The sequence below is a fragment of the Drosophila nasuta genome, chromosome 2R, assembly GCF_023558535.2.
Source record: "Drosophila nasuta strain 15112-1781.00 chromosome 2R, ASM2355853v1, whole genome shotgun sequence".
Taxonomy (NCBI): domain Eukaryota; kingdom Metazoa; phylum Arthropoda; class Insecta; order Diptera; family Drosophilidae; genus Drosophila; species Drosophila nasuta.
This window is the reverse complement of record NC_083456.1, coordinates 18,051,855-18,069,857: the sequence shown is the minus strand read 5'-3', so window position 1 is coordinate 18,069,857 and position 18,003 is coordinate 18,051,855. Positions and strand designations below refer to the sequence as shown.

The window sequence follows — 18,003 nt, the reverse complement described above, 5'->3', positions numbered from 1 at the left end:
ACCTCGCAAACTGAGTTCAAAGGAATTTCGCTTGCGAGTAAAATGGTAATACAATGGAAACCCTGAGAACTATACGAATACAAATACCCAGACCGAAAACGCGATACCGATACCGAAACTGAAACTGAAACTTGTTAATTGTTTTGCGCTCGAGTGGCGGGCCACTAAAGGCGCGTTCTGAAGGAGAAGGAAGGAAGGCGCGTGTACTTCAATTTCCAGCGAAGCAACACTTTCCATTCAAGCCCAATAAATGGCCCATTGTGAAAAACGCGCTCCATTCATGAAAGCACCCAGCAAGAAGGGTGCCTAGACCCTGTCGGGCAATTGTTGCTGCCGCAAATTAGACGCTCAATTACTCTGCAACAAAATTCCTGGGTAATTTAGCTTGGATTCCTTCTACTAGTTCATCCAGTGAGTCACTCGCCGTGAATCTTTAGCTGCGACCGAAAGTGAATCTTGACCACGTGGTTAGCTTGGCATGATAACCCTTCGATCATTTTTCATAATTTCTAGCCACATCCTTCCGTAAAATGTTCTCACACTTGACCCGCTGTCGGTTGGGCTACGCCTGCCAAGTTGGGATCGGAAGTTGCGCAGCGCAGCGCAGCATCAACAGCCAAACAACAACAACATCCTAGGCGAACTGTTGTTTTCGTAACAAGCGCAAAGAAGAAAATCTTATTAAAAAATTGTTATTTCTTTCGTGGCCCTTTTTTTCGTGTCTTTTGTATTTTTTGTATATATATTTTTTTTTGGTGTGCGTATATATATTTTTTTTTTATTGCTTTAATCATTTTTATTTTGTGCGGCTTCCGTGCCACCTGTTATGCTTAACATTGGCGTTCGCTGAGGCAAAGGCGACCAGAGGTCCTCGAGTCCTCTCGCATCCTTAAGGCCTTTTTGATTTTTCTCAAGTGATTGCGTAGTTTTCATCTTTTTTCATGTTGTTTCCACCTCTTGTGTGCGCTCTTTTGTTGTGTAGTTCTCACTGTTTCAAATTTGAATTGATCATTGCGTTTTGATCTGGGTAGAACGCAAGGGTAACGTGGGATCGCGACCCTATCAAAATAGCAATCACAATTTGTCGATTAGGAGTTTTGAGTATGCGTGTATGATGCCTACTTCCGATTTGAAAGTGGATGTGCCGTGAAATTTACTTTTTGATTGCTTACAACATGAATAATATGCATACGAATTAGTCAAAGTGGGATGATCGGCAGAACGTTATGCTCTCTTAACCAAGACTGGCGCCAAGCAGTTGCCAAAGATCAGCAAAGATAGCCATCAAGAAAACAATATGTCTGATGTTGGCAAAACATCACAAAAAAAAAGTCAAAAGGACATGCGACATCAAAGCGATGCCGTGCGACAAAAATTGCTACGGTTCGCTCTGATCCCATCACAACGATGCAACAACATTGATAACCATCAGTATGCAATCTATAACAACAGACCTGCCTGCTAGGCGTGCCCAAACAATGACACAGTGGGCGCTGCATTGACCTGGGCCCGAGGACAGAACATCTCGTATATGCTGTCGACTCTGCTGCCTTGTCCTCTGACCGTGTGTATAATCTAGTTTTAATTTTCATGGGAATTAACTCATGCCACATTTCACAAAAAAAAAAATCGTGTGTGTAAACATTGTGTGCAATTTATGCGATATTTGTATTAAAATTGTGAACAGTTCTCGCTCTTCTTCATCTCTCTCTCTCTATCTCTCTCTCTCTCTCTCTCTCTCTCCACCAGCAGCAGCAACTGTTGCAAAGCTGAGCTATTTGCTTTGATTTTCACTTGACTTTTTGCGCTCGAGCCGTTTTTGTTTGACCGGCGCATACATATCATATCATATTTTCATTTTCACATCCATTTTTTTGTTGCACCCCTCCATGAGATGAGGTAAATATTTGCGAAGCAAGTCAAACAGTTGCCGCATCCAATGGATAACAATGGTGACAATAACTCGGACTCGTATTCGAACTCGTCTCGTCCGTTTGGATTCTCTCTCTTGGACTTTTCGACTCGGGCATTTGCATATGTAATTTGGCTTTAATGAATTTTCAATTTGACAATTGGCAAAATGCCGCACACGAACGCGTCGATGGCCACCCACAATGTAAAGACATGAAAACATGTAGCATGAAATGTTGTGTCATGCAATCGAATCGAGCTCAATTCTTTTGCTTGCATCGCATGTCGCAGCTTCTGCTGCTTCCGATTGACTTTCGCTCTTTCACTTGGCTTGCTTTCCTTTCGAGCTTCAGAGTATGCTGCATTGGCTTCAGGACTGTCCTAATTTAGAGTTGCTAGTCAGTCGGTGTTAAATGCTAATAAAATAAGTAACATACAAATTTTTCAATTTATGCAAAAAGCAGTTAACAAAACTGGGCCGCAAAATGATGTGCCGAGTACAAAGTTGGGACAACACTTTCACGGCCCAGAGGGACTTGTTAATAGGAGTCGTTGACGTGCGCCTACTTTTATTCTTGATTGGCACTGCTACAGCTCCTACACGTTCCTCATCATGAACCCTTCAAGGGAAGAGCATACTTCATTTCGCATTAGCTTTGAAAGATACTTTTGTAACCTGGAATATCTAAAATATTTTGCTTACTTTAAAGCTGCGAAAGGTCTGCCAATTATCTACATAGTTTAATTATCTTTTGCAGTTAATTTAAATTTATTTCATTTTTATTGTTTGTAGATCAGATTTTAATTCTAGGACACAAAGTGAAAAGCACTACCAACTGAGATATTCAGATTGTCTTTTTAATAAAATGTTCCATACTTTGAGAGCTATTTTTAACCATTTATGAAATCAATAACTTTTTATTAAAAGAGTTAAAGTATTTTAATATTTCTCAAATTAAAACTCATTGTTTAAGGAACACCAATTCTCAATGTGAATTTTGTGCTTGCCACTGGCTTCTTTTCTTTCAAAGTATCTTAAATTTAAAACTTTATATAAGGTCCTTTTTTAACTGAAATTAGAGCTAGCTACTGACAAAGAAAAGAAAATGTTTTAAAAGTGATAAAACATTTTTCAGTAAAATTTTATTTTATGTTTATTGCATCTAATGGATACTTTAGAGTCCACCACTTATTATATTTCAAATTATCAGATACTCTTTAGAGCATTTCAGCTTCGATCAATGGAAATACTTAAACATTAACAACTTTTGGCATGCGCTCTCTGGAAGCTGATCACATCACACTGAAGCAGAACAAGCATCAGCTTCAGACACAAGTTGCATTTATGCGTATTGACATGAAAAGTATGACCCGTTACCCGGTTGCCCAGTATTGAAGTATATGCCGTATTGTTCATATTTAAGCGGGGCAATAAGTGGCTGAAGTTTTGGGATCACTCGTTAAGTGACAGGCACGCAAGGCGCCGTTGCGCATGGGAAGGAAAAAAACAATGCAGCTAAAGGCTCTCGGCATAGTCCGATCTTCCCTTACCCCTTTTACCCTCTTGTTAACTGCTTGTTTGCTGGCGAAGAGCACGTGAGTCCCTTTTGCTGTTACTGTTGTTGTGTGTTTTTGTCAATGCGCATGAAATTCAAATCGATATGCAAACGTTTCGCTGGCGGATGCCTCAACATCAACTAAGATCGATAAGCAGCAGCAGCAACTTTACAACGCTCATGGTTGCTGATCAATTTGATTGTGCAGCGGATCTGCAGGTGTAACCGAAGGCGTCACTTGCACAACTGTCACGAGACCCAACGAGTACTCGTAAATTGCACTTGTGCACACACAGGACACACGAGGACAGCGCAGGATCACAGAGAGGTCAGAGTCAGACTGTGTAGGGGATGTTTGGCCAATAAATTTGTTGTGTGTAGCGTTTTGTGGTGCGGTTTGTTGTGTGACATTTTTATCTAATTGACAACGTTTTATTGCCGCCTATAGATCTGCTCACTGATCCCACATTGAACAAAAAGGTAGCGCAAAATTCACAAAAAGTATCTTTTGTCATCGTCCTTGGGGCGTGCTGACTACTAGTTGCCTCATTCTTTGGGTGGGCGCCGCACATCAAACATTTGTTGCCGCTGCTGATTTTTTATAAGTAACTATAAACTAGAAATCAACTTGCACAATATGATTTCCAGCGAATCATTATGAATGCGTGGGCGTTGCAAACGGCATAGTCAAAAGGACCACCGAGCATGTCCTGGCGCTCTCTAAATGCGCTGTGTCATGCCAGAGGTACAACTAAATTGACCCACGATGCAACTACTATTAATTGTTGGCGCTAAAATGCTAACCTAACTATGGCAGTTAGTTAGCACGCTTATTAGACATGGCCCAGAGAGCGAGATCAAGCGAGGGTCAGAGTCCAAGCGTGTCCTTGACGCTTGGCTAACAAGCGACCATATCAATTGGAGAATTTGCCAGGCTGTAATGCTCGTAAACAAGATTGTTCATTCCGATATCCTTATTCGGCATGCCGAATCGCCTGACGGCGGTGAATTTGTTAAGGTGTCGTCGCAGAACAGGTAGACTTAAGTTCTAGAATGCGGTGCTGCTCTTTGGTCTGCACACGATTTAGATAAGATTTAACCATCAGTTTGTTTGGGCCATGCTGACAAATCGCTGGTTGATCTTTTCGATATTTTGCAAATTTTCTAATAATTTTTCAGCACTTTTTGTGCGGCCAGTTGTTTGCTCTTGTGGTTGGCCTAATCCTGTTATAAGGGACTTTGTTTGCATTTCCGCCCATGTTCCGGTCGGAATATCGAAGCGGAGCTCAACCCCATAATCATCTTGTTAGCGGCTTTAGATGGCCAGCAGATAGCGCCAACTAACTCGTATTCCTGCGCCATTTTGCCTGCTCATGTACTTGGAAGTTGAAGTTGAAACTGTTGCTGCTGCTGCTGAAGCTCAACAAGGCCAAGCAGTTGCAACAAGCAGAAAGCAGCAACAGCAGATTGTGGCAAAGCAAACTCACCACCGCTTGCCATTGGCTGTTGGCTTGGGCCGGCACGTGCTGTCAGGGTTAGAGGTAGGTAGTCGTGGCCAACTCGTTTACCTGTATTCGAGCCCGAGCCCGAGCCTATGGCCTGCTCTCACCTTACCACTCTGCCACACCATCGGTGGTGGGTTTCGGCTGCGAGTATAAATATCGCTGCCAGGATAAGCAGACAGTTAGAAACTCGCCAGCATTCGCAGCGAACGGTTCAAGTTTATTCTTATTCATATCATCACATTTCATTAACAACAACAGTGTCGAGATGTCGTCCAGCGAGATTTATCGTTACTACTACAAGACCTCCGAGGATTTGCAAGGCTTCAAGACAGCCGCAACGGAGCCTTACTTTAATCCCATGGCTGCCTACAATCCGGGCGTCACGCACTATCAGTTCAATTGCAACTCGTTGGCCAGCTCCAGCAACTATTTGTCGGCCAATGGCTTCATCAGCTTCGAGCAGGCCAGCTCCGATGGCTGGATCACCTCGTCGCCATCCAGTCATCGTTCCGAGAGTCCCGAATACGTTGATCTGAACACCATCTACAATAATGGTTGCAATGCGCTGCCACAGAATCAACAATTCCCACTGACGCTGGAGCAGCCAGCACCGGCAGCAGCACCAGTAACAGTTCCTGCCATTCCTCAGCCAGTTATGGAGATCATGGGCTCACCCAATGTGGGCACCTGCAAGACGGTGCCACAAGCGGCGCCGGTAACGAAGCCCAAGCGCAGCTATACGCGCAAGAATCAGCAGGTGGCACCAACTGCTGCAGCTAGCAATGTTAACAACTCTGTGGCATCCAACGCTTCGAATGTGAATCTCTATGCTGATGACTTCCAAAACTTTGACTTTGACAACACGGCTCTGTTCGACGACAGCGTCGAGGATGACGATGACATGATGCTCTTCGACGATGACTTTGATGCCGATGGCAACGATGGCTCCTTTGATTTGGCCGATGGCGACAGCGAGGATGCGGCTGGCAATCCCAATGCAGCAGCAACTGGTGCCGGCAAGCGGCGTCGCAATAAGCAAATCTCACCCGTGGTCAAGCGCAAGCGTCGTCTGGCAGCCAACGCTCGTGAACGTCGCCGCATGCAGAACCTCAACCAGGCTTTCGATCGGTTGCGTCAGTATTTGCCCTGCCTGGGCAATGATCGTCAGTTGTCCAAGCACGAAACCCTTCAAATGGCCCAGACCTACATCTCCGCCTTAGGTGATCTGTTGCGTTAATAGCTCGCTTCAAATTCCCTCAACAGTCATTTGCCAAATGTTGTACCTTCTCTGTAAATATAGCATATAACCCAGTAGTAAATTAATAATTAAGTATTATCATGTTCATAGTTTAGTTAATTAGTTTAAATGGAAGACAATGATTAAGACTTTAAATAAAAATTATTAAAAAATATATATTTCACTTGATTTATTATTTATTTCCTAAATTTTCGTTGTAGTTGGGAAATTTTAGCAAGAAAATGTGAAATTCAGATAAAAGTAAGTATACATATATTAATACAACATTTTGGATTCTATTTTCAGGTGAACAAAATTAAATGTTGAATAAAGATAATTGCAAAATTTCGGAATATTATTTGTAATTATCTGGCGTTCTTATACCAATGTTTAACATTTGGGAACTTTTGGCATCAACAATGATTTAAAATTTTCTAAATCTTTGATTGTAACTATATTTATGTAAACAGTCTGAGGCTACCTGTTTTTTAGGTACACTTTAGTACTGTAATCTTATCCAAATTTCTACCATCTTTTTTTGTTAGTTTGAGATTTTTTAAAAACCAAAGCGGCAATTATTAAGAAACTTAGTAATCATAATTTTGAATTAAATTCTTACATAGTTTTCTTATTTTTAATTTTGAAGAATAACTGTAATATTGCGCAACACAATATTTATGTTGTAACATCCAGTGCAATTTCCTGCAAAGAACTGTTTACATACAATATTCTCATATGAGGCAACTTTAAGCATCAGTTGACCCATCAATCTCAGAGGCAATCTGAAGTTCAGTTAATGTCTTCACCTTTTGCTCATGTGATTTTTTTTTTGGAGCTTCCTCTGGAGGTGCCGTCTCTCGTTTATCGCCCTGCATCAATTCTCACACACACACTCGGCTCGGGCGCGCGACTCGACGCATTGAATTCGATTCGGGTTTATTATAAATGGAGCAAGGTGATCGATTTGGCGCTTCGCGATCAATTTGTAGACAGTTCAGCGAAATTATGATGCTCAAAACAAATACGCGAAAAGTGATCCCCTTTTGGATGAGCCAAGGAACGAAAGCAAATAAAGTACGAGTATTGTGCCAATAATTATAGCTTCAGAGCACGCCAGAGTGTGGCTGCCAAATTAAGTTAAGTGTGGGGCTGATCTGCTTTCAGCAGCAAGAGTCGCAGTCGAAGCTTTAGTCGGGGAGACAAAAGTCGCAGCCCCAAAAAGAAATTGAGCGCCACTCACAAATCGTTTAAAGGGAACTTCGATGGATGATCGTTGCTGTCGGATAACCGACAAAGGCTAAGACTATGGCTAAGACTAAGCTCAGCTCATCTCTCAGCTTAAGCTCGGTCAATTCATTGAGCAGAGAGCGGAGTCAGGTCAGCGATTCAATCATACGAAAGATACAAAACCAATTTGTTGATAGTGGCGACGATCGACGGTGGCAGCATTGGCTGACGATCGACTGCCACCACGCAATCGCAATGCGAACGCTATTGGGACTGGGACTGACTGAGAATTGAGGGATTGGGGATGGGAATGGGAATGGGAATTGGGGCGCTTGTAGGCGTACGATTTGGCCACTGGGGGCGCGGCAGGACATCGTTACGTGGGTAGTTTGTGTTTGTTTTTATAAAATGATTCGCAGTCTCGCGGTTTGCGGTCCTCTCGGGCGTTGCCGAATAAAAGCGCTCTCAGGAAATTCACATAATTAGTTAGCGACTTGGACTTGAACTTCGACAGCGAAGCCGCTTCGTTAAATTGTTAATGACTTAATTTAAAGTGATCGCGCGACGCGGGCGTCACCCTCGCATTAAGCATTCAGCTAGGCTACAAAAAGGAAGAAAGGAGAAAAAAAAAAACAGCACGACAGTGTGGCAATTATGAATCGAGTCCCCAATATCCTGCCGCTGCCGCTGCCGCAGTTGCTGCTGTTCCTGCTTGTTCGCTTCTCTTGTTAGCGACAATTTACGGCTTTGAACGCTTCCGCACAAAGCGTTGCCGTCAATTTGTCAATTACACAAATTGTTTAGGTCTCCACTCGCACCACGACACCAGCAGCAGCAGCAACAGCAACTGCAACAAGGGCTCAACAACAAAAGATACGTTTTCGATTTTGGACCTTTTCCTGCCAAGCTTCGATGGGTTTGTGCAACCGAGCTACGTTCCGATCGCTGTGCAGCTGCACAGATTCGATTTCGATTTCGATCCAGCTTCCAGCTTCCATCTTTCAACTTTGCAAACCAAAATGCAACTGCTTGCCAATACAATTAGTTAGAATTCATGAATGGGAATGGGAAACGAAACATATTCTGTACGTGCAGTCGACCCCAGCAGAAGCAGAAGAAGCAGCTTTTGGCAATGCCGCCAAAGTTCCACACCACAGTCGGAGTCTTGCATGTCTTTGTCAATTTATAGACAGCTTGCCTGAGCATTATTAACACGTATTATTATGGGAGACTCAGTTCCAGTTTAAGTTTGCTTTAGGGCGCATCGAACTGTGTTGCATACTCGCATATTTTGTGGGTTTTTCGTAGCACGACACGGCAACAGGTCGTAAAAGAATTAATGTTGCAAAAATTTGTCATGTCGATAATTGGCGCGCTTTATTTTGAGGTTTTTGGGGTTTTCGTAACATTATTGTGCTGGCTTAAGTCGACGTTGCCGATCCATACTACATATATGTGTGTAGTAAGCAGCATATCTGTGGAACTGTGTTAAACAAGTTAATGAGCATTAACACCATCAATTTGTCACTTCTTATTAGTGTCCCCATGGGGGACATTGACTGGCTGAGTGGACTCAGCCTATAGACAGCTAATTGGGTTGCCAACTGTAACAATAACACATCTTAAGCTCGGTCTGAATTCTTAAATTCAGCTTATCCTTTGTTTGGTTCTTTTTTAACTTTTCCTTTTTTTATTCCCGCTAACCATAGGGTAGAAGGGCATTATAAGTTTGCATAATTTCAAAGGTAGACTCGCAATATTTGGTATATAATAAGGTTCAGATAAAAATCTTTAAAGTTATTTAGAAAATGATTCTATATAGGAAAATAAATGCTGCTGCGGAACTCAATTACTTTGGTTGACAATATGGTTTATATATTACTAAATGGTATATTTTCATTTAGTTGCATATCCATATACCAAATATCGCATTTAGTACATACGAATTTGGTATATTAACGATATTAACGATAATACCGCCTCCGCTCAGTTTTCCTTCTTCCGAATATAGTTAGCGGGTATCTCGCAGTCGAGCAGACTCGACTGTAGTTTTCTTACTGGTTGGATTCTGCAGTAGAATATATTAATCTCTTAAGATGTATTTTAAATTATGAGGTTAATTGCACTATTCATAGCAATATATATTGCGCAATTATTTCTCCTCTATTTTGCTACATTTCGTGCGAACACAAAACATTTTCTCATGCTCCCCTGAACACACTTTCAACCTTGTTTACCTTTCCGCAAAGGACTATTACAAAAATTACAAAAAGAAATACAAAATAAGAAGAAATGTAGCCAAACCGCAATAGTTTTTTTGTTGTCTAAATAGTTTTGGGTGAAGTGCACATAGTTTCCGTTTCCGGCGCGTATTTTGGCATTGTTGTGTGAACATTTTACGCTGATCCTTTAATTATTGCACAATAATTTGGGGAACCACAAATAAAAAATATATAAAAAGAGGAAAACTGCGTTCGCATTGATTGATGTGAGTCCTGTCTGCTGGGTAAAAATGCAACAGGCTCTCTCTCTCTCTCAAATACTTAGTTAAACCTTCGTTCGCGTGTGCAGCGAACTGTGTGTGGGCTCAGAGTCGAAGTCGAAGCCAAATGATTGCAATTATTAAGCCATAAAACGGGATGCGTTAAATGCCAACTCTGTAATTAGCGACACCAAAATCTCGTTGGCAACGCCCACGCCACATAATTTGTGTGTGGCCCCGAGGACAGACCGAAAAGAAAGATCAATACTTGCACCCAAGAAGGAAAGATCAATACTTGCAGCAGAACTCTTACCTGAAAGTCAAAGCCTAACCCAATTATGCACTAGATCGTCGTTTGTTTAAGGAAGTTTTGGCCCGAAAGGAAGCAAACACAGCGGCAATTTGTCAAAGATTTGCTACGCTCCTCAAGTCGAGCCATCAATCAGTAGCTCCGATTACTTACTCCTCCAAGCATCAGCAACAGATTTAACCGTTACAGGTTGACAAATAATTCGCACGGCCGATCGCTCGACTGGGCAACTCAATTAGCCACACAGACAGCCAGCCACAGTTGACTGACTTCAGTTCTGGCCTGTTCTGGCCTGGTCCTAACAATGCTGGCTATGTAGGTGGCGGCCATCCAACTTTAAGTCCAAGCTTCGAGTCGAGTATCTCACGCTGCAGCCAAACGTCAAGCAGTAAAACTCACAACGATCTCAACGATCATCGGAGGCGAGTGAAAGTGCATCAAAAATCAAAGTCGACGTTGATTTTTTGACAATTTTTGGGCGAGGCATCAAATTAACACACAGCAAAAACGCAAAAGATGCTACCAAAGATGCAGGTCCCGAAAAAAATCAGCTAACATTTAAGAGGAGACATCAAATGAGAAAGCGAATTGTGAATACTCTTACTGTATTTTAATAGAAGATTAAATAGAACTGTTATTGTAAGTAGAATTTTTTCTCGTATAATTTAGATACTACCAAATAATTACTATTTAAAATTAGTAATAGTATTTAAGAATATAATCTTTTGGCTATTCTTTTCAAACATTTTTCATATTTAATTTGTAGTTTTTAATTAATAATTGTGCAAATAGTAAATATTCCTTTTTATAATATAATTCTTTTTTATATTAGTTCCCCACATCTGCATAACTTTCGGTTAGAGTATTAAAGTCCAAATCCCAAAATTTTAGCTGTATTTTTTAACTGAAATTGCCACACGCAAGCCATCGCTTTGTCACGTTAAGATGGTAGACTCTGGTCACAGAATGGGAATGGTGGGAGGAGAGGGAAGAGAGGGAGACTGAGCGCAGACTGCCAAGTATTTTTGGCCAAAAAGATTCTTCTTGTTCGCCTGCCTTGGTTCTTGGTTGCTGCGGTCTGTAATTTTGTATTCGCATTGAGGGTCATTTGATACAGTTTTCCAGCTCATTTGCTTGTAATTGGGCACCAAAGCTTCGCGTTGACTGTCCCCGCATGGAATCTCTTCTGCATCTCCATCTCCTCCAGTGCTGTGGCTGCTGCTGCTGCCAACTTTAGCTCAGGTTGACGACTTTTCAAATTATCAGTTCAATTTTTGGTACTTATATATTTATTAATCAGGATTTCGTGTGAAAAATGCGACCAGGGTGCGTTCATATTTTGTGTGTTTAAGCTCAGCTCAGCAGACAACAACACAACAACAACAACCCAAATTTAATGTCAACGTCGTCGGTGGCGTTGGCATCACTTCGCATTTTGTCCATTGGCCACTTGTCGAAGCAATTTTTTTTGTTGGCCTTCTTGCTTCTGATTTTTGTTGTATTTTTTGTTCGAACATTTTTTTTTTTTGGTTTGTATGCAATGTCCACCTGCAAAGTTTTGCTTGGTTCGTCGCGGCTCGTTCTGGATTGACTGCGTGTGAATTTAATCCCTTGGCCCCAATTATTCAAGTAATTAAGTATTAATGTGCGAAATTTTATCACCTTCTTTACCGACGCTGCAAGTCGTGATTTTCCAGGCCATTTGTGCCTAAACGATCGATCAAAATGGGGCTTCTGCGCTTCAGACTCGCGCGAGTTGTGATTTATGAGGAAAGTACTTCAACTAATCTTAGATAATGTAAGATATGATGAGCCTGAAGATCTGTATATAATTAAATTCAAAGTTAAAAGTGCTTAATAAACTATCAATATTCGTCGTATATAAAGAAAGTATTAAGCTAAGTTTAGAAAATATAAGATAAGGCAAGCGTGAATAGAAATGAATAATTTAATTTAAAGTTGTAGTATGAGCTATAAATTATATAAAATGCTAGATACTAGAATATTCTTCGTAAAGTGGCAATTGTAATGTAATAAATTATGTTAAGAGTTTCCGCATTCCTTTCAAATTCCCACTCTAAAGCCTCTTTAGCTCAACTTTGACTGACTGCTAATAAAAAAAGGTTCATCAAGGATGCCGCCAAAGACGATGCTGATCTACGTGCAATTAGTAGATATAATCCGTGTGATTCCACCCGAGTAAAATGTCAATAACAATAAATTCCTTAGCAACTACAGAGTACGAACCGATTTCAGAGAAAATCAAGATATGGCCTCACCGACAAGTGATTACATACGAAGCGCAGCTCATAACTGTCAAAATCAGGCAATCAATTGATTTGCGCATTGCGAGGATCGAAGAATAAGGATCAAGGACCGCACAGGACTCGGTTCGCATCGCATTGGATCGAATCGCTTCGCACAATATTTTAGAGGCGTGTTCCGGCTGTCAACATTTTATGTTGGTGGTCAGCGAGTCAACTTGTGGTCGCAACTGCAACAGCAGCCAAAATACCAAAAAAAAAAACTGTGCTGAGAACCGCGCGGGTGTTCCCACTGATGAGAAGTCAGGTCCTTGAGGCGAACAATAGCGCACACACGGTGAGTCCTGAGGCGTCCTTTGTGCGTGCCCAGAAAACAATAGCAACTACTTACAACACATTATGACACGAATTTGGTAACGAAATAAGGGGAAAACTACTCCTTGACCTCTCTGAAGTCAAGCATTTTATTGCCCAGCACAGGTCCTGATTCTTAGCTATTACTCTATTTTGATGCTCTCTTGTCCGTTGTGCGGCGTGTCCTTGTGCTCCTTTTGATGCTGACCAGCGGCATTGAATTTGCGTGAACCAAATCCAATTTTATTGCTCAATTTTTTGTATTCTACGGCGATTTTCTAATTGAATTGCGCGCTCTGTAAAATTTAACATTTGTCTCTTAGACTGAAGTTCATTATTTATTTCTATATTTCAGCATTCTAATGTAAATTAACTTTTTTTGTTGTTATTGTTGAACTGCTTTTTGTTTACTGAAATTTTCGTAACTAATTCTAAATTCTTTACGCCTTTGGGAAGGGTAATTTATTAATCGAAACAATTTATTATATTCCTTTGGTGTTTATTGCATACATTTAAAATAAATGGATGAACTTTGATAGGTAATAAATCTGTGAATAGATAATTGTCTTTAGAGAATGTCGATTGTTCGAATGTCTTTCACTAAATTTAAATTAATTTCCAATGCTTGCACTGAAAGTTCTTTAGTTAATTATTGTGATTTACGAAAAATATTTTAAATCAAATTTTAATTAGTTTACAAGAATGAATTTAAATCACAATTAGAATCTCATCTAAATTACTCATTACGAGACGGACAATCGGTTTCTATTTGAAGATTTATACAAATAAAAACGCTAGATATATGAAGATATTCTGAAGAGTATATAATTTGAAATAGAATATTACTGCACATAAATATTTTATTTATTAATCATAATCAATATATTTATTTTTACAATGTTGATAATTATTCTACTTCTATGGTACTCTAGTCTCTTGGGTCGTCTTTAATAATCTATCCCTATTTTGTGGCGACCAGCTGACGCTGGCTGAGCACACGTGTTCATCACCAAAGCGGGGCATGCGCGCGAGTCCGAGTCTCAATTTGGATTTTGTAAACTGAAACTAAGGCAGAGAGTGAGGTGAATTGAGCTGCATCTGTATTTGTATCCGTATCTGTGTATCCTTGTATCCTTGTCGGCATCACACCTTCGCCTTCTCCACTCGCAGTCCATCATCAGCAGCAGCAGCAACCCTTTCTTGGCGCACTGCTGGCCGATATCCTTTAAGCGGTTTATCCTGCTGTTGCCGTTTGCTGTGTCCCTATGTTGCCCTGTCTCTGTCTCTTTTGCTCTTCCCCACTCGTGCTTATCGGAAGTCAAGAGTAACTGTTGAAGGGGTAGCGGGAGCAGACTGCTTCCTTGAAATTGTGAAGTAGTTCGAGAGCAACAAAATGCCGAACCGTAAAAGAAACAGCTACACAAAAAAAAATACATATATAAAATGAGGAACCGAAGGAGAGAAGTGTAGTAGGCAACAACAACGGCAAATGCTACCCAATTTTGAAGTCAAAGTAGCACCAGATGACGGCATGCGCCGTCCGTTTGTTCTGAGCGATCCTTAAACAGCATATGTTGCACTTTGCACTCTATCTCGCTTTGGCTAACATAGGCGACTATTACCATTTTGGGCAGGCTTTCACTGACTGTCTCGATCCTGCTCGCACGCCACGCGGCTCGTTCCCTGCCCAAACACAGAGCAAATAATAATAATGATAATTTCTTATTGTATTCAGAAGACTGGAAGATCGAAGACACGCCAGTTGGTTCGGTTCGGTTCCGTCCCCGAAAAAAAACCTCAAGTAGCATAACCACTTCAGTTAGTAGACAACAAGTAGTAGAGTATAGTAATCGTAGTAGGCGATGTCCTGGGGCAACTCTCGTGCACATTTCATATCATAAGCTTCTGCATCAATCAAAATTAAAGTCCCAAATTGAATGCAATTAAGTCAAGCGCAGGCTTTTATCGCATCGCTGCTTGGTCACGTAATCAAATAGATCAAAGAGCTGTTAAGATCCAGCATCCAAATTTAGCATGCACCACAAACGGTTTCCAAGGTAAAAGTTATTAAAATCATATTAATAACATACAATGTAAACAGTTTCCGAACTAAATGCTCCTGTGATTCCGTTGAAGCCATCAGTTGATTACAGTGTCGCTCTCTGATTGAAGTGGCAACAGAAGCTATGGAAATTAGCAAAAGATTTTGCTGCTCATTTCGAAAGTGAATTTAGTTGTAAATATTGACGATTGAGATTGATTTACTTTGTCTGTTTTAAGTAATTTGCATATTCGAAGGGAAATTTTGAAAATAAAATATATGTTATGTATTCAGAGATAGGCTTAAATAGTTTATTTTAATAATAATAAATTTATTATTCGCTTGTGAAAATTCATTAAAGTTTACTATTGAGTATTTAAGCATGTGTTTTGAATTTTTATTATATCATAACTTTGTGATAGCAAGAAATGTATGTAGATCTCAAAGACTCTAATACCAATATTCAAAAAATATCAATATCAATATCGGTATGGTTCAGTAAGTTTCGATATGATAACTTCATGATTTGAATGATAAGAACGCACTGTTTTGCTTTAATTGACATCAAGTCAAGGTAACTTTACCTGTAAATTACTTACTTATTAAATATGCATATAACTCTAGTACAATTATATGAAATTTCTGACACTTCTAGAATTTAAACAGCACTTTGAAACTTACAGACAACACATTTGATAGACAGACAGACATTCCAATAGTTTTGATATTGCTTAAATTGTAATTGTAATAAAGAATACTTAATTGGATCGGAGTTGTCCCTCACCTAACGGGTATTTCTATTTACACTATCCCCTATATTCACCGTATAACTAGTCGCTATCTGAAAATGAAAGCTAGAGAAACGTCGCGCGCATTCCGTCACCAGTTGCCATCGGAGATGTCTAGAAAATGCTCAACAGATGTTGGAGTAGGCTTCTCTTCTACACAGACTTACCTATATTTAGGTATCACAGCATTTGTGCAACTGCAACAGCAACAGCAACAGCAACAACAACGGCAACAGCAATAACGCGATCATCAGCAACAACTGTTACAAGCAGTAAAAATAAGATAAAATTCAGGCGCTGACGCTGACGTTGGGTAAAATTGCGCCATTGAGCCAAAAACCAAAATAAAAGGAAAGAAATAAATACGAAAAGTCGTAGGAAATTTGGTTTAGCGTACACTGGAAACAATTTGAAGGTAATTCATGGCCAAGACTCGACTGTTTCGAAGCACAAAAGGAAATTGTGAGCAGTGTGTGCGAGGCAGGTCAAAATAATTTGGCTTACTGCGGAAATGCACAGGAACATAGGCAGACCAAAGAGCTAATGCTATCTCTGTCCATTCGCCACCAGCTGTCGTCTGCTGGCGTGTGTTCGTGTGTTTGCCACGTGTCGTTGGCCCAAAGCCCATTGGCCAATTGCACAATTGCCTAGAGGGCAAAGGCACTTGGCCAATTTGAAAAGTGAACTTGCGTTGTTTAGACCAACTTAGCATACACTCTACATGTATGTGTATGCAAAACGAGCAGCTGTAAAATCAATCAAAAACTTGTCAAATAAATGTCAAGTCAGCTTTTGTTTCGCAGACCGACTCGGATGCGCATGCATAAGCAATGAGACAAGTGGAGTGCATCCTGCTCAGGCGTATCCTTTTTGGGTGCATAAATTGTCCTTTCTTTTTTATTATTTTCTCTTTTTTTATCATTTGCGTATGCTACAAGTAGAATTTGACAATCGACTTAGCTGCAATTGGCGCGCAGAGCGCTGAGATACTCCAGAGTCTGGGCAACAACGGCATCGCTGCATTGCTGCGACTGCGCTGTTTGCTCCTGCGACAATCTGCGTGTGTGCACCAGGAACAGCGAGGCATTGTGCATCGCCTTGGCCAGGCCTTGGTTGATGCTAGTGATGCCATCCATGAAGCAATTGTTGCTGTTGTCGAAACCCACACTAAAAGGTCCCACTGCCAGGCTCGCCGATTGCTGTTGTTGGCTGCACATCAGTGGCAATTGGGACATTTGCTGGATGAAGCTCTGCACATCTGCCATCACTTGCTGGCCATCTACACGCAAGGATTCGGCAAGTCTGCCCATATTGAGACTACAATCGCTAAGCTGACGTGTTACATTCGCAGTGAATTGTTGTAGATTCCAGGCAGGATTGCAGTCCACATGATCCATTAGAAACTGGCTGGTCTGGTCGATGGTTTCATCCATTTGATGCATAGCAGAGATGGACATCGCCTCAATGTTACCCGTGAGGGCAATCAAGGCACTATCTATATTTGCCTGCAACTGTGCTGAGGATTGATCACTGAAATCAACAGACATTCCGGCGAGCTGATCAACGACCATACTAATGGGTCCATACTCGGTAGTTTCTGTTTCCGTCTGGCTTTCAGTGGTGCTGGTGGATGAGATGATTTGGCCATCCTATCGAAGAAACTTCATTGAATCACTGCAGCCAACAACTTCTTGAATACTCACTGTCAATGCAACCAATATAGCGAGTACGCTCCATATTCCAATTGTGGTCGTCATAATGTTCCAGTTTCTTTTGCAGTTCGCATCGTTGGTGAATCGACATATATACTCGTAATATCTCTGGCATATCAGACTATAAACAATAGATAAGAGCCCAACACAGCTTCTCAATTTGACTGATGAAAAGATGAGTCAGTAAATGGTGAAAACAGTGTGAAGATCTTACCATTCTACACTTTATGTTAGAAATTATAATGTAATCAATAAAATTCTGTATTTCTATTACTATAACACACTATATATTACTATAACTGCCATGTAACTATTATTATCCAATACCAATGACAAATGAATTTATGAATTGTGATACTCTAAGTATAAACATCTTTCGCCAATTAATATTGCTATTGCAACCAAATGAATCTGATAGCCAACTAACTCTATCCTTACTCTATCTTTTTAAGGGCAACAACGCAGCGGAACAAGCAATGCGTCAGTGACTGATATTGAAAAGTTTTTCCCTCCATTCTGTCAGTCGTAATCTGACCACTAAACTTAATTAATAAGTACTTAGACCCAATTGTTAAAAGAAACTGTGTTGACTATCTATTAATAATTGTTTTCAATT

General features: G+C 40.7%; 2 protein-coding genes across 2 annotated transcripts; one reads left to right on the top strand and one right to left on the bottom strand.

Moving 5' to 3' along the window:
• Positions 1 to 5,174: 5,174 nt before the first annotated feature.
• On the top strand, positions 5,175 to 6,339 carry LOC132786094 (protein atonal). The gene has a single exon (XM_060792488.1). The coding sequence runs from the start codon at positions 5,238 to 5,240 to the stop codon at positions 6,207 to 6,209; it is 972 nt and encodes a 323-aa protein (XP_060648471.1). The 5' UTR covers positions 5,175 to 5,237; the 3' UTR covers positions 6,210 to 6,339.
• Positions 6,340 to 16,542: 10,203 nt separating this feature from the next.
• On the bottom strand, positions 16,543 to 17,484 carry LOC132785512 (uncharacterized). The gene is made up of 2 exons (XM_060791647.1): positions 17,379 to 17,484; positions 16,543 to 17,324 (listed from the first exon to the last, which is right to left on the bottom strand). The coding sequence occupies exons 1-2, from the start codon at positions 17,430 to 17,432 to the stop codon at positions 16,632 to 16,634; spliced, it is 747 nt and encodes a 248-aa protein (XP_060647630.1). The 5' UTR covers positions 17,433 to 17,484; the 3' UTR covers positions 16,543 to 16,631.
• Positions 17,485 to 18,003: the final 519 nt, after the last annotated feature.